At 43.2% G+C, this 13,585-nt stretch overlaps 1 protein-coding gene across 1 annotated transcript in view; it reads right to left on the reverse strand.

The window, feature by feature from the left end:
* Positions 1–13,585, reverse strand: part of LOC311141408 (protein phosphatase Slingshot homolog 1-like) — a 56,496-nt gene that overhangs the window by 12,711 nt on the left and 30,200 nt on the right. The window contains exons 4-10 of the mRNA XM_084176724.1: positions 4,274–4,338; positions 3,615–3,736; positions 3,352–3,420; positions 2,933–2,998; positions 2,327–2,521; positions 443–536; positions 1–129 (exon numbers count right to left, since the gene is read on the reverse strand). Coding sequence (XP_084032850.1) covers positions 1–129; positions 443–536; positions 2,327–2,521; positions 2,933–2,998; positions 3,352–3,420; positions 3,615–3,736; positions 4,274–4,338 — 740 coding nt within the window. The remainder of the gene's footprint in view (positions 130–442; positions 537–2,326; positions 2,522–2,932; positions 2,999–3,351; positions 3,421–3,614; positions 3,737–4,273; positions 4,339–13,585) is intronic.

Consider the following 13,585-nt stretch of genomic DNA (forward strand, 5'->3'; position numbering starts at 1 on the left):
CAGATAGAGGTGGTCAAATATGAGCGTTGCCTTGTCCATCTGGCCGAGGATCAGCAGCATCTCGTTGTCGATGAACTCCTTGTACTGCATCAGGTTACAGTTCATATGCTGCTCCAGCTCCGTTCGGATCTGAGACGACAGCAAAGTCATCAACTCCCAACCATTTGATATTCTACCACTTCTACTTGTAATATTCCTGATTACAGTTTCAAAATACATCAAATAATGTCTGGTCGAAATTGACTGAAGACTACACTACAAGTCAGTAAGGCTGTAATACAAAGATATTTGTTTTCAATACCGTGTGCCAAATGGCACCCTATTCCATATATTGTGCACTACTTTTGACCAGAGCCCTATTGGCCTGGTCAAAAGTAGTGCACTATAAAGGGATGGCACGCAGCTAATGTGTGCATTTAGTTAATCCCTCCACTCTGCTTACCTGTTTAGAGGTGACGTTCTCCAGGTCCTGGAACATCATGATGCTACGGAGTTTGGCTTTGATAAGGCACTCTGTCCGTTCCCTTTCTGTGGGCCTGCATCAGCAGAGACAGACACACAGAGGCTTCATTAGCACACTACTCTACTCTCAGTCAATGGGTCAGTCAGAACCAGCAGACCATCACTTTTCCTATACTGTATATCTCTTTCTACAGTAGGGAAAAAAAGTATTTAGTCAGCCACCAATTGTGCAAGTTCTCCCACTTAAAAAGATGAGAGAGGCCTGTAATTTTCATCATAGGTACACGTCAACTATGACAGACAAATTGAGATTTTTTTTCTCCAGAAAATCACATTGTAGGATTTTTTATGAATTTATTTGCAAATTATGGTGGAAAATAAGTATTTGGTCACCTACAAACAAGCAAGATTTCTGGCTCTCACAGACCTGTAACTTCTTCTTTAAGAGGCTCCTCTGTCCTCCACTCGTTACCTGTATTAATGGCACCTGTTTGAACTTGTTATCAGTATAAAAGACACCTGTCCACAACCTCAAACAGTCACACTCCAAACTCCACTATGGCCAAGACCAAAGAGCTGTCAAAGGACACCAGAAACAAAATTGTAGACCTGCACCAGGCTGGGAAGACTGAATCTGCAATAGGTAAGCAACTTGGTTTGAAGAAATCAACTGTGGGAGCAATTATTAGGAAATGGAAGACATACAAGACCACTGATAATCTCCCTCGACCTGGGGCTCCACGCAAGATCTCACCCCGTGGGGTCAAAATGATCACAAGAACGGTGAGCAAAAATCACAGAACCACACGGGGGGACCTAGTGAATGACCTGCAGAGAGCTGGGACCAAAGTAACAAAGCCTACCATCAGTAACACACTACGCCGCCAGGGACTCAAATCCTGCAGTGCAAGACGTGTCCCCCTGCTTAAGCCAGTACATGTCCAGGCCCGTCTGAAGTTTGCTAGAGTGCATTTGGATGATCCAGAAGAGGATTGGGAGAATGTCATATGGTCAGATGAAACCAAAATAGAACTTTTTGGTAAAAACTCAACTCGTCGTGTTTGGAGGACAAAGAATGCTGAGTTGCATCCAAAGAACACCATACCTATTGTGAAGCATGGGGGTGGAAACATCATGCTTTGGGGCTGTTTTTCTGCAAAGGGACCAGGACGACTGATCCGTGTAAAGGAAAGAATGAATGGGGCCATGTATCGTGAGATTTTAAGTGAAAACCTCCTTCCATCAGCAAGGGCATTGAAGATGAAATGTGGCTGGGTCTTTCAGCATGACAATGATCACAAACACACCGCCCGGGCAACAAAGGAGTGGCTTCGTAAGAAGCATTTCAAGGTCCTGGAGTGGCCTAGCCAGTCTCCAGATCTCAACCCCATAGAAAATCTTTGGAGGGAGTTGAAAGTCTGTGTTGCCCCGTGACAGCCCCAAAACATCACTGCTCTAGAGGAGATCTGCATGGAGGAATGGGCCAAAATACCAGCAACAGTGTGTGAAAACCTTGTGAAGACTTACAGAAAACGTTTGACCTGTGTCATTGCCAACAAAGGGTATATAACAAAGTATTGAGAAACTTTTGTTATTGACCAAATACTTATTTTCCACCATAATTTGCAAATCAATTCATTAAAAATCCTACAATGTGATTTTCTGGAATTTTTTTCCTCATTTTGTCTGTCATAGTTGACGTGTACCTATGATGAAAATTACAGGCCTCTCTCATCTTTTTAAGTGGGAGAACTTGCACAATTGGTGGCTGACTAAATACTTTTTTCCCCACTGTATATGTTTGACTTTGTGTGAAACTATTAATATATTATTTCATATCCATTTGCAATTTCTGTAGACTCACTTGTCGACAAACATGGTGGGAGAGTCAGGCCGCAAGATCTCCAGGTCTCTCATGGCATTCCACTCGTTGATGCAGCTCTGCTCTGAGGCGATGCAGCTCTCATAGTAACCCATCCAGGTGAGGGCCATGCCCCCGGGGAAGTAGTTGTATCTGCGGGACACCTCACACACCTTGTGAAGAATCTGCAGAGCCGACCTGGGACAGGGGTTAGAAAGAGACACTGGTCAAAGTGGGTCAATTTATCTTCAATCAACCATCTTTGTTAATCTGGGAGAAATGTGGTGCAGTATAATCATTTTCTACCAATAGGCTTTTAAAGGGCAATGAGCTGATTCACATGAACGAATGGCATTCATTTTAGGCTGAGTATCTGTAAAGCACTTTGTGACAATTGCTGATATAAAAAGGGATATATAAAATACATTTGATTGATTGATTGATTGATGCATGCACCTGCATCTCTACACCAGTATTTGGCAGAGTGAGAGTATTGAAATGCCTCAACCGTGTGCTCTGATATGAATTCAGCAGCCAATGTATTGATGTGGGATTGCTTCATTAACAACAATGTATTAAGCAGTCATTCCTACGGTTGTGTCTACTCACCACATGGCCTGTACAGACACAGGTTTGAAGACATGATTCCGGCTCACTGTGTTCACACTGAAACCCCTGAGGGAGACACAAGACAGGCAATGACTCTCCCTGATCACACACTGATTATTACCTAGTAACCACTAAAACATAACTCTCTATCAAAACACATGTGGAGGTCAAAGTCATTTTAGCAAATTAGGCTGTGCTGTGCTCGGTATTCCAGTTATTGCAGTTACAGGTATTCCAGTTATTCCAGTTACAGGTATTCTAGTTATTCCAGTTACAGGTATTCCAGTTACAGGTTTTCCAGTTATTACAACTTTAAGCAAACAGAGCTGTTTCTCTCCAGAGTGTCCAGCAGGGGGCTGTAGTCTGACAGAGGGGTCACAGATATAGAACAATTGTATGTCTATGGGGGACTCACTCACCCGTCTCCATCCAGATGGATCTTGGTGTCACTCCAAAGAGGCAGCACCATGCCAACGGAGCAGCTTTTACTGGGAACAACACAAAAAGACACGTTCCCAGCAGATCAGTACAACACATCTGGTTTGACTTCAAATGGAGATGCTGCTACAACAACAAGGGTCTAACATCTGGCATCAAGGACGACCATAGCAAGTGAGGAAAGAGCCACACACACACACACAGCCAGGAGCTGGCCCAGGCCCAGGCCCAGGCCCATACACACCTGTCCTTGTCGCTGAAGTCTATGCCTAGCAGGATGTTCTCCTCCGTGTCCTGTCGTCCGCTGGTGTACACCACCACCATGTAGCGCACTCTGTCTGACCAGGCACTCTCCAACCGCACCGCCTGTACCAGAGGACATGACAGGTTCATCAACAACTAGGCTACATGGCCTACCTGTCCACGCACCTCTCCCAACATGTGAATCTGATTAAAGGTAATACAAACTGACTCTGAATATAGAGGGTACACACAGTCTGCATCATGTAATTCCACAAGTACATAGCATGAGCATAACACCAATACAGTCCAACCATAACACACACATACACTCCAATCCTCTAAAGTAATTTCTCTCAGTCAAAAACAGTTTGTTAATACATGGGAGGCATCATTCCAATGGAGTGTGAGAACATAGTGGTAGGTAACAAACTAATAAACTCTCCATTTCACAGACACCATGGAAACACTTGGTAATGCTCTTCTGTGTGAGTTCAAACATGTTCTCATTATTAAATAATTACAGTGAGCAAACAAGTCTTTAATACACAATAAAAAGCATTCAGGCAGGTTGACTATGTCATGGTGCCAGGTGGTTAGTCACTGGCCAGGGCTTTGGGGAAGTGTGTGTGTGTGTGTGTGTGTGTGTGTGTTGTCTCTTACCAGTTTGATTCGGTCCTCCGAGCGAAGAATGTTGATCATCACCTGCAGGTGCTGAGGTAAGTCTCCTATTGCGAGAGAACATAAAAAAATATATAAAAAATAAAAGATATCCATGACAACACCTGGTTGGTTAGTGTCATCAGATAACATGGTTTTATGTGATTATAAATACATTTTAGTCATATAAAACAAATCTTGACATTTGAAACTGAACATCACTCATCATGCCACGGGCAATGGATGTTGAGTGAGAACATAAAAGAGAACTCAATATACTCCATTGTTGAGTGAGTGAGTGAAATATATCAAAACACAATAATGTTGACATAAAGACCCCTGCCAACTAATATCAAAACTTCTGTAAGTTTATCAACAACCCACATACAGTGCCTTCATGAAGTATTCACACCCCTTGACTTTTTCCACATTTTGTTGCGTTACAGCCTGAATGTAAAATTGATTTTAAAAAATTGTCACTGGCCTACACACAATACCCCATAATGTCAAAGTGGAATTATGTTTTTAGAAATGTTTACTAATTAATAAAAAATGAAAAGCTGAAATGTCTTGAGTCAATAAGTATTCAACACCTTTGAGTAAACATTTGCTTAACAAGTCACATCATAGGTTGCATGGACTCACTCTGTTTAACATGATTTTTGAATGACTACCTCATCTCGGTACCCTACACATACAATTAGTTGTAAGGTCCCTCAGCCAAGCAGTGAATTTCAAACACTGATTCAACCACAAAGAAGGGCACCTATTTGTAGATGGGTACAATTTTTTAAATAAAGCTGACATTGAATATCCCTTTGAGCATGGTGAAGTTATTAATTACACTTTGGATGGTGAATCAATACACCCACTCACTACAAAGATATAGGCGTCCTTCCTAACTCAGTTGCCGGAGAGGAAGGAAACCACTCTGGGATTTCAACCATGAGGCCAATGGTGACTTTAAAACAGCTACAGAGTTTAATGGCTGTGATAGGTGGTCCTCTGTAGCTCAATTGGTAGAGCATGGCGCTTGTAACGCCAGGGTAGTGGGTTCGATCCCCGGGACCACCCATATGTAAAAATGTATGCACACATGACTGTAAGTCGCTTCGGATAAAAGTGTCTGCTAAATGGCATATTATTATTATTATAGGAGAAAACTGAGGATGAATCAACAACATTGTAGTTACTCCACAATACTAACCTAAGAGCCAATTTATGCTTGATCCGAAAATGTGGCCATATGGATGGTTTGACCCAATTGCAGAGCCTCTGGAGGCACGCAGAGGCCAAATTTAGCTCCACACCGCATCGCCATGCGCCTCATAAATTGTTTAACAATGCGGAGGGCTACATATCGCTCCACATTGACATGATCGTTTGACGGTAGGTGAGGGCGGGAGGTCTTGTATAAACACAAACTAATTTCCTTGACAACAGCTCTGCACTGCTCCGCCAAGCGCAAGAAGTTTGAATGCCCTGCCTTCTACAGAGGCCATGAGATTGACCATGCAGCGCCTTTCATTGACAGAGTGAAAATATGTCCACTAGATAACACAGCCGCAAAGTCAAAACAGCTTTCCAGTGCTTAATTTGAGCCGGAACCTGCCACAACAGGATACAGCACATGGACTGTTTCGTTCCGGAACCAATTTGGCCGGATCCGGTACCTCTCGTGGCATGAAAAATAATTGTCACTTTTCTAATAAACGCAGTCAAAGTTCATTCGAGTTGCCCCCCCCCCTCCTATCTCTCACAGAACTATAATGAGATTCACTTTCTATGACCTCTCTCCCGATCTCTGCTCTGATAGACATGAGCCTGCAACTCTCATCTCTCCAGCATTGCACTTCATAATTTATTTTCTTACAGACCCATGCAAAGGATTCTGGAGGAGCTGCAGCAGGCCTGATAAATTGAAATACATTTGCCAAAGTTATAGTTACTGCGGTCTGTTCAGAAATAAATGAAATCATTCAGAATAGCCTACTACCAATGTTCCCTCTAAACGCGAGCAGTAGCCCCGAGACTGCCGCGCAGCTCCGCCGGGACTACCACGCATAAATATCAGCCCACAGAGAGAAGCACGAGATTGAACTTCACTCAACGTTCTAGAGCAGTGGTCACCAACCGGTCGATCGCGAACGACTGGTCGATCTCCAAGGCATTCCTAGTCGATCGCCAAAAACGCCTATAAGAAACCCAACGATAAAGCCTTATCTTCATTTAGGTGCACCCGATACAGCTGCCCTGCGCGCCGGGTAGACGAACTGTTGCCATTTTGAACAATTTAATGTGTCCCGGCGGGCCCAGAGAGCAAATCAAGTGCACTATAACTTACCGCTGACCAATCATATGACTCAGATGACTGCGTCTGCAGTAACGTAGCAGGCGTAAAAGAAAGCTACAGCAAAGTTGAAACTGTGAGATTTCAAAACGTTTAAAACCATGACTAGAGAGAGACTGTCAACGAATACAGCAAAGAGATGCTGTTTTTTTGAGTGAGTTCATGTTTAAGTCCTTCCTCAGCACTTTCAACACTTTGTATTCAACACTTTTATAAGCCATAAAATGCGTTCCACTCAGCGCTACAACAAGCACTGCAGCAGTAATGAATGAGTAGGAAAGTGTAGGCTTGCGTTGTTGTTATTATTAGCAGCTTGGGTCTTTTTTAATATTGAGGAATATTTCACTTTCTCTGTTCATAGGAGGCAGAAATTATGCGGTGCGACTCGAGTTTCACCATCAGCTGGAAGACGGTGTACCTTTTTGGTCAGTGTCAGTGGAGGAAAGGGCGAGCGGAGGGATGTTGAGAGGCGGTCTGTCAGTCTGCTGCTCTATCCCTCCGCTGAGACTGAACATCAGATGCAGGCACCATCAGCCCAGTAAAATAAAAATAAAAAGCAAATTATTTAAAATGTATGGTCACTCAGCTGTGCTTCACAAGAAATACAACAACCCACGGGGGGCCAGTATGAAAAATGTATGCACTCACTAATTGTAAGTCGCTCTGGATAAGAGCGTATGCTAAATGACTAAAATGTAAATTGGATCACTAAAAAAAAAAACGGATCTATTACCGGTGTTATCATATAGCCTACCTCAAATTTTGAAATATAATTTTTAAAAATGGCCCGAACAACAATGCATTAGCAAGGCAATTCAAGCAAAGCCAGTATGCGGTGATAATGTATTGGACCTATAGCTTACTGCACAAACCTCATTGCTAAAGTACTATTTTTAATTGGTTAATGTTGCATAGGCTTACGTTTGCATTTTGACTTAGAAAAGGTTTGGTGATCACTGTTCTATAGTTTTCCCTGTTAACGTTCCCCTTTACTGTGACAATTGTGATCGAATCAACGCAATATTAGCCACTTTCAATGCAGCATACCGAAACAAACCGAACTATGCAAGAGATTTTGTTGTAGGCAGAACGCATCGGAGTAGGATTCTATTGTATTGACACGCACTACTCAGCCCCTACTGTACACAGACCCGTGCGGCAGAAACAATCAGAGCTGCAGTATGCCTATATGCAAATAGACCATTGCCACATATGGATCTGTGACATTTACTTTGAACTGTTTACAGCATGAGTGATCGTGAGTAGAGATCAAAGCGAGAGCTGCATGTAGCCACGTGTGCACATTTTGTCCTTTGCTAGTTAGTGAGTTATTAGCCCAGTTATAGATAATTTGTAGTCAGGCAATGGGGGTGTGATTGCTTCCTACAAGAGCACAAAACGTACACATTTCTAGACATCTTTGAAAAGCGAGTCAGGTAAAGAGCATTTGTTTGTCTTAAAGGGGCATTGTTGTATTTTGAGACAGGCTTGAATAAGCGAAGTAGCCAATAGGCAGAGGGTAGCAAAAATGTTCTGATTCTCTGTAATAATGGTATGGGAATAATAATGCATTTTATTTTGTAAAGTGGTTTCTTGCATCAAACACAACAACAACATTTTCAGTCACCTCCTTGTCTGAAGGACAAGTTGATAAACAGGTTAATGTCAAGCCCTGCAAGTTTTATTTCTTCTTCTCATGGAAAGTAGGCCTACAACGAACACCACACATTGGCTGCTACTGTAGGCTGAATGATAGAACAGCTATGTTAAAATATTATGGGATAAAAAGCAGCATTCCCCAAGAGAGGATGGTTTTCACTTCAGCAGTGATAAATTCATGAACTTCTTTGAGGAAAAGATCATGACCATTAGAAAGCAAATTACGGACTCCTCTTTGAATCTGCGTATTCCTCCAGGGCTTAGCTGTCCTGGATCTGCACAGCTCTGCGAGGGCCTGGGATCGGGAGAGACACTTAAGTGTTTTAGTACTATATCTCTTGACACAATGATGAAAATAATCATGGCCTCTAAACCTTCAAGCTGCATACTGGATCCTATTCCTACTAAACTGCTGAAGGAGCTGCTTCCTGTGCTTGGCCCTCCTATGTTGAACATAATAAACAGCTCTCTATCCACCGGATGTGTACCAAACTCACTAAAAGTGGCAGTGATAAAGCCTCTCTTGAAAAAGCCAAACCTTGACCCGGAAAATATAAAAAACTATCGGCCTATATCGAATCTTCCATTCCTCTCAAAAATTTTAGAAAAAGCTGTTGCGCAGCAACTCACTGCCTTTCTGAAGACAAACAATGTATACGAAATGCTTCAGTCTGGTTTTAGACCCCATCATAGCACTGAGACTGCACTTGTGAAGGTGGTAAATGACCTTTTAATGGCGTCAGACCGAGGCTCTGCATCTGTCCTCGTGCTACTAGACCTTAGTGCTGCCTTTGACACCATCGATCACCACATTCTTTTGGAGAGACTGGAAACCCAAATTGGTCTACACGGACAAGTTCTGGCCTGGTTTAGATCCTACCTGTCGGAAAGATATCAGTTTGTCTCTGTGAATGGTCTGTCCTCCGACAAATCAACTGTACATTTCGGTGTTCCTCAAGGTTCCGTTTTAGGACCACTATTGTTTTCACTATATATTTTACCTCTTGGGGATGTTATTCGAAAACATAATGTTAACTTTCACTGCTATGCGGATGACACACAGCTGTACATTTCAATGAAGCATGGTGAAGCCCCAAAATTGCCCTCGCTAGAAGCCTGTGTTTCAGACATAAGGAAGTGGATGGCTGAAAACTTTTTACTTTTAAACTCGGACAAAACAGAGATGCTTGTTCTAGGTCCCAAGAAACAAAGAGATCTTCTGTTAAATCTGACAATTCATCTTGATGGTTGTAAAGTCGTCTCAAATAAAACTGTGAAGGACCTAGGCGTTACTCTTGACCCTGATCTCTCTTTTGACGAACATATCAAGACTGTTTCAAGGACAGCTTTTTTCCATCTACGTAACATTGCAAAAATCAGAAATTTTCTGTCCAAAAATGATGCAGAAAAATTAATCCATGCATTTGTTACTTCTAGATTAGACTACTGCAATGCTCTATTTTCCGGCTACCCGGATAAAGCACTAAATAAACTTCAGTTAGTGCTAAATACGGCTGCTAGAATCCTGACTAGAACCAAGAAATTTGATCATATTACTCCAGTGCTAGCTTCCCTACACTGGCTTCCTGTTAAGGCAAGGGCTGATTTCAAGGTTTTACTGTTAACCTATAAAGCGTTACATGGGCTTGCTCCTACCTATCTTTCCGAGTTGGTCCTGCCGTACATACCAATACGTACGCTACGGTCACAAGACGCAGGCCTCCTAATTGTCCCTAGAATTTCTAAGCAAACAGCGGGAGGCAGGGCTTTCTCCTATAGATCTCCATTTTTATGGAACAGTCTGCCTACCCATGTGAGAGACGCAGACTCGGTCTCAACCTTTAAGTCTTTACTGAAGACTTATCTCTTCAGTAGGTCATATGATTGAGTGTAGTCTGGCCCAGGAGTGTGAAGGTGAACGGAAAGGCTGGAGCAACGAACAGCCCTTGCTGTCTCTGCCGGGCCGGTTCCCCTCTCCACTGGGGTTCTCTGCCTCTAACCCTGTTGCAGGGGCTGAGTCACTGGCTTGCTGGTGCTCTTTCATGCCGTCCCTGGGAGGGGTGCGTCACTTGAGTGGGTTGAGTTACTGACGTGATCTTCCTGTCTGGGTTGGCGCCCCCCCCTTGGTTTGTGCTGTGGTGGAGACCTCTGTGGGCTATACTCGGCCTTGTCTCAGGATTGTAAGTTGGTGGTTGGGGATATCCCTCTAGTGGTGCGGGGGCTGTGCTTTGGCGGAGTGGGTGGGGTTATATCCTTCCTGTTTGGCCCTGTCCGGGGGTTTCTTCGGATGGGGCCACAGTGTCTCCGGACCGCTCCTGTCTCAGCCTCCAGTATTTATGCTGCAGTAGTTTATGTGTCGGGGGGCTGGGGTTAGTTGGTTATACCTGGAGTACTTCTCCTGTCTTATCCAGTGTCCTGTGTGAATTTAAGTATGCTCTCTCTAATTCTCTCGCTCTCTCTTTCTCTCTGAGAACCTGAGCCCTAGGACCATACGTCAGGACTACCGGGCATGATGACACCTTGCTGTCCCCAGTCCGCCTGGCCTTGCTGCTATTCCAGTTTCAACTGTTCTGCCTGCGGCTACGAAACCCCTACCTGTCCCAGACCTGCTGTTTTCAACTCTAAATGATCGGCTATGAAAAGCCAACTGAGAGACCTGAGCCCTAGGACCATACGTCGGGACTACCGGCCGTGGTGACTCCTTGCTGTCCCCAGTCCGCCTGGCCTTGCTGCTATTCCAGTTTAAACTGTTCTGCCTGCGGTTATGGAACCCCTACCTGTCCCAGACCTGCTGTTTTAAACTCTAATGATCGGCTATGAAAAGCCAACTGAGATTTATTCCTGATTATTATTTGACCATGCTTGTCACTTATGAACATTTTTGAACATCTTGGCATGGTTCTGTTATAATCTCCACCCGGCACAGCCAGAAGAGGACTGGCCACCCCTCATAGCCTGGTTCCTCTCTAGGTTTCTTCCTAGGTTTTGCCTTTCTAGGGAGTTTTTCCTAGCCACCGTGCTTCTACACCTGCATTACTAGCTGTTTGGGGTTTTAGGCTGGGTTTCTGTACAGCACTTCGAGATATTAGCTGATGTAAGAAGGGCTATATAAAATAAAATTGATTGAAATTGATTGATGTATTTTCTCCATTGTTTTTTATGGTAGGCCAACAATATGATCAAATAGCCACAGTAGCTTACATGGCCACTGTTAAAACTGTAACTTAAAGCGGGTACAGCCTCAGTGTTCACAGTAAACGCGCAATGGAAGTTGCACAGAATTTTCACAACGCTCAAGTTTGCACTCAGCAAACCTGAAATTTGCTCAGTGTCTAAAAAATGAAGGGAAAATGTATCCCCACCACCTTCTTCAAAAAAGTTTTAATTGCATATCTGAAGAAGTGCAAGCTATTATGAATCACTCCCTGTTCAGGCACTTTCCCCACTGCACTAAAAACTGCTATGGTGAAACCACTTCTGAATAAAAGTAATCTAGATTCTTCAGCTCTTAGACATTTTCAGCCAACCTTCCATTCTTAAGCAAAATTCTGGAGAAATTGGTTTTGATACAGCTAAATGATTCTTGAAAAATTCCAATCTGGTTTTCATGCCCACCACAGCACAGAGACATCCTTAGTTAAAGTTGTAAAAGATCTTAGAGCCAACTAGGGCTGACCCCATTTGGTCGACTGGTCGATTGTTTGGTCGATAGGCTGTTGGTCGACAAAGATTTTTTAGTCGAGTATTCGCAATAATTTTTTGATTTCATGGGGCACAAGACACCTGTTTGATTCACGCCTGTCTCAGTGGACTAATCCATTGCGGAGGCAACGGGGATGGCACAGTCCATCACTCTAAGACATGTGATACTGAAATTGTATATGGTTATATTATGTAAAAATAATGGTGCAACACTAATAAATCTAATATTATTTTATAACAAATGTGCTTTCTCCCACATTGGATACGGTCGCTGTCCGCGGTTCTGAAACATAATCTTCAGTGCGCCATAGAATTGGTGCCTTTCCCTATGTTGCTATGTGCATAATAGCAAAGTTAAGAGAACAATGTGGCGGAGGCAGCAGCTGCAGAGATGAGGAAACAGCCCTTACCTTAGCCTAATTGTCTAAGAAAACTGAGGAGAGAGGAAACCCCAATTGAATTAGGTCTATAATCAATAGACTGTTAAATGTGCCTGGCTTTATAAATCACCAATATATACAGTACCAGTCAAAAGTTTGGACACACCTACTCATTCCAGGTTTTTTCTTTATTTTTACTATTTTCTACATTGCAGAATAATAGTGAAGACATCAAAACTATGAAATAACACATATGGAATCATGTAGTAATCAAAAAAGTGTTAAACAAATAAAAAATATATTTTATATTTGAGATTCTTTAAATAGCCACCCTTTGCCTTGATGACAGCTTTGCAAACACTTGGCATTCTCTCAACCATCTTCATGAGGTAGTCACCTGAAATGCATTTCAATTAACAGGTGTGTCTTCTTAAAAGTTAATTTGTGGAATTTCTTTCCTTCTTAATGCGTTTGAGCCAATCAGTTGTGTTGTGACAAGGTGGTGGTGGGGGGGGGGGGGGGTCGCAAAGTGCAGTCGCAAAAATCATCAAGCGCTATGATGTAACTGGCTCTCATGAGGACCGCCACAGGAATGGAAGACCCAGAGTTACCTCTACTGCAGAGGATAAGTTCATTAGAGTTACCAGCCTCAGAAATTGCAGCCCAAATAAATGCTTCACAGAGTTCAAGGAACAGACACATCTCAACATCAACTGTTCAGAGGAGACTGTGTGAATCAGGCCTTCGTGGTCGAATTGCAGCAAAGGAACCACTACTAATGGACACCAATAAGAAGAAGAGACTTGCTTGGGTCAAGAAACACGAGCAATGGACATTAGACTGGTGGAAATCTGTCCTTTGGTCTGGAGTCCAAATTTGAGATTTTTGGTTCCAACCGCCGTGTCTTTGTGAGACGCGGTATGGATGAACGGATGATCTCCGCATGTGTATTTCCCACCGTAAAGCATGGAGGAGGAGGTGTTATGGTGTGGTGGTGCTTTGCTGGTGACGCTGTCTGTGATTTATTTCGAATTCAAGGCACACTTAACCAGCATGGCTTCCACAGCATTCTACAGCGATATGCCATCCCATCTGGTTTGGGCTTAGTGGGACTATCATCTGTTTTTCAACAGGACAATGACCCAACACACCTCCAGGCTATGTAAGGGCTATTTTATAAAGAAGGAGAATGATGGAGTGATGCATCAGATGACCTGGCCAGGC

Source organism: Coregonus lavaretus (assembly GCF_964263955.1).
Source record: "Coregonus lavaretus genome assembly, chromosome: 14".
In the NCBI taxonomy this organism is placed as follows: Eukaryota; Metazoa; Chordata; class Actinopteri; order Salmoniformes; family Salmonidae; genus Coregonus; species Coregonus lavaretus.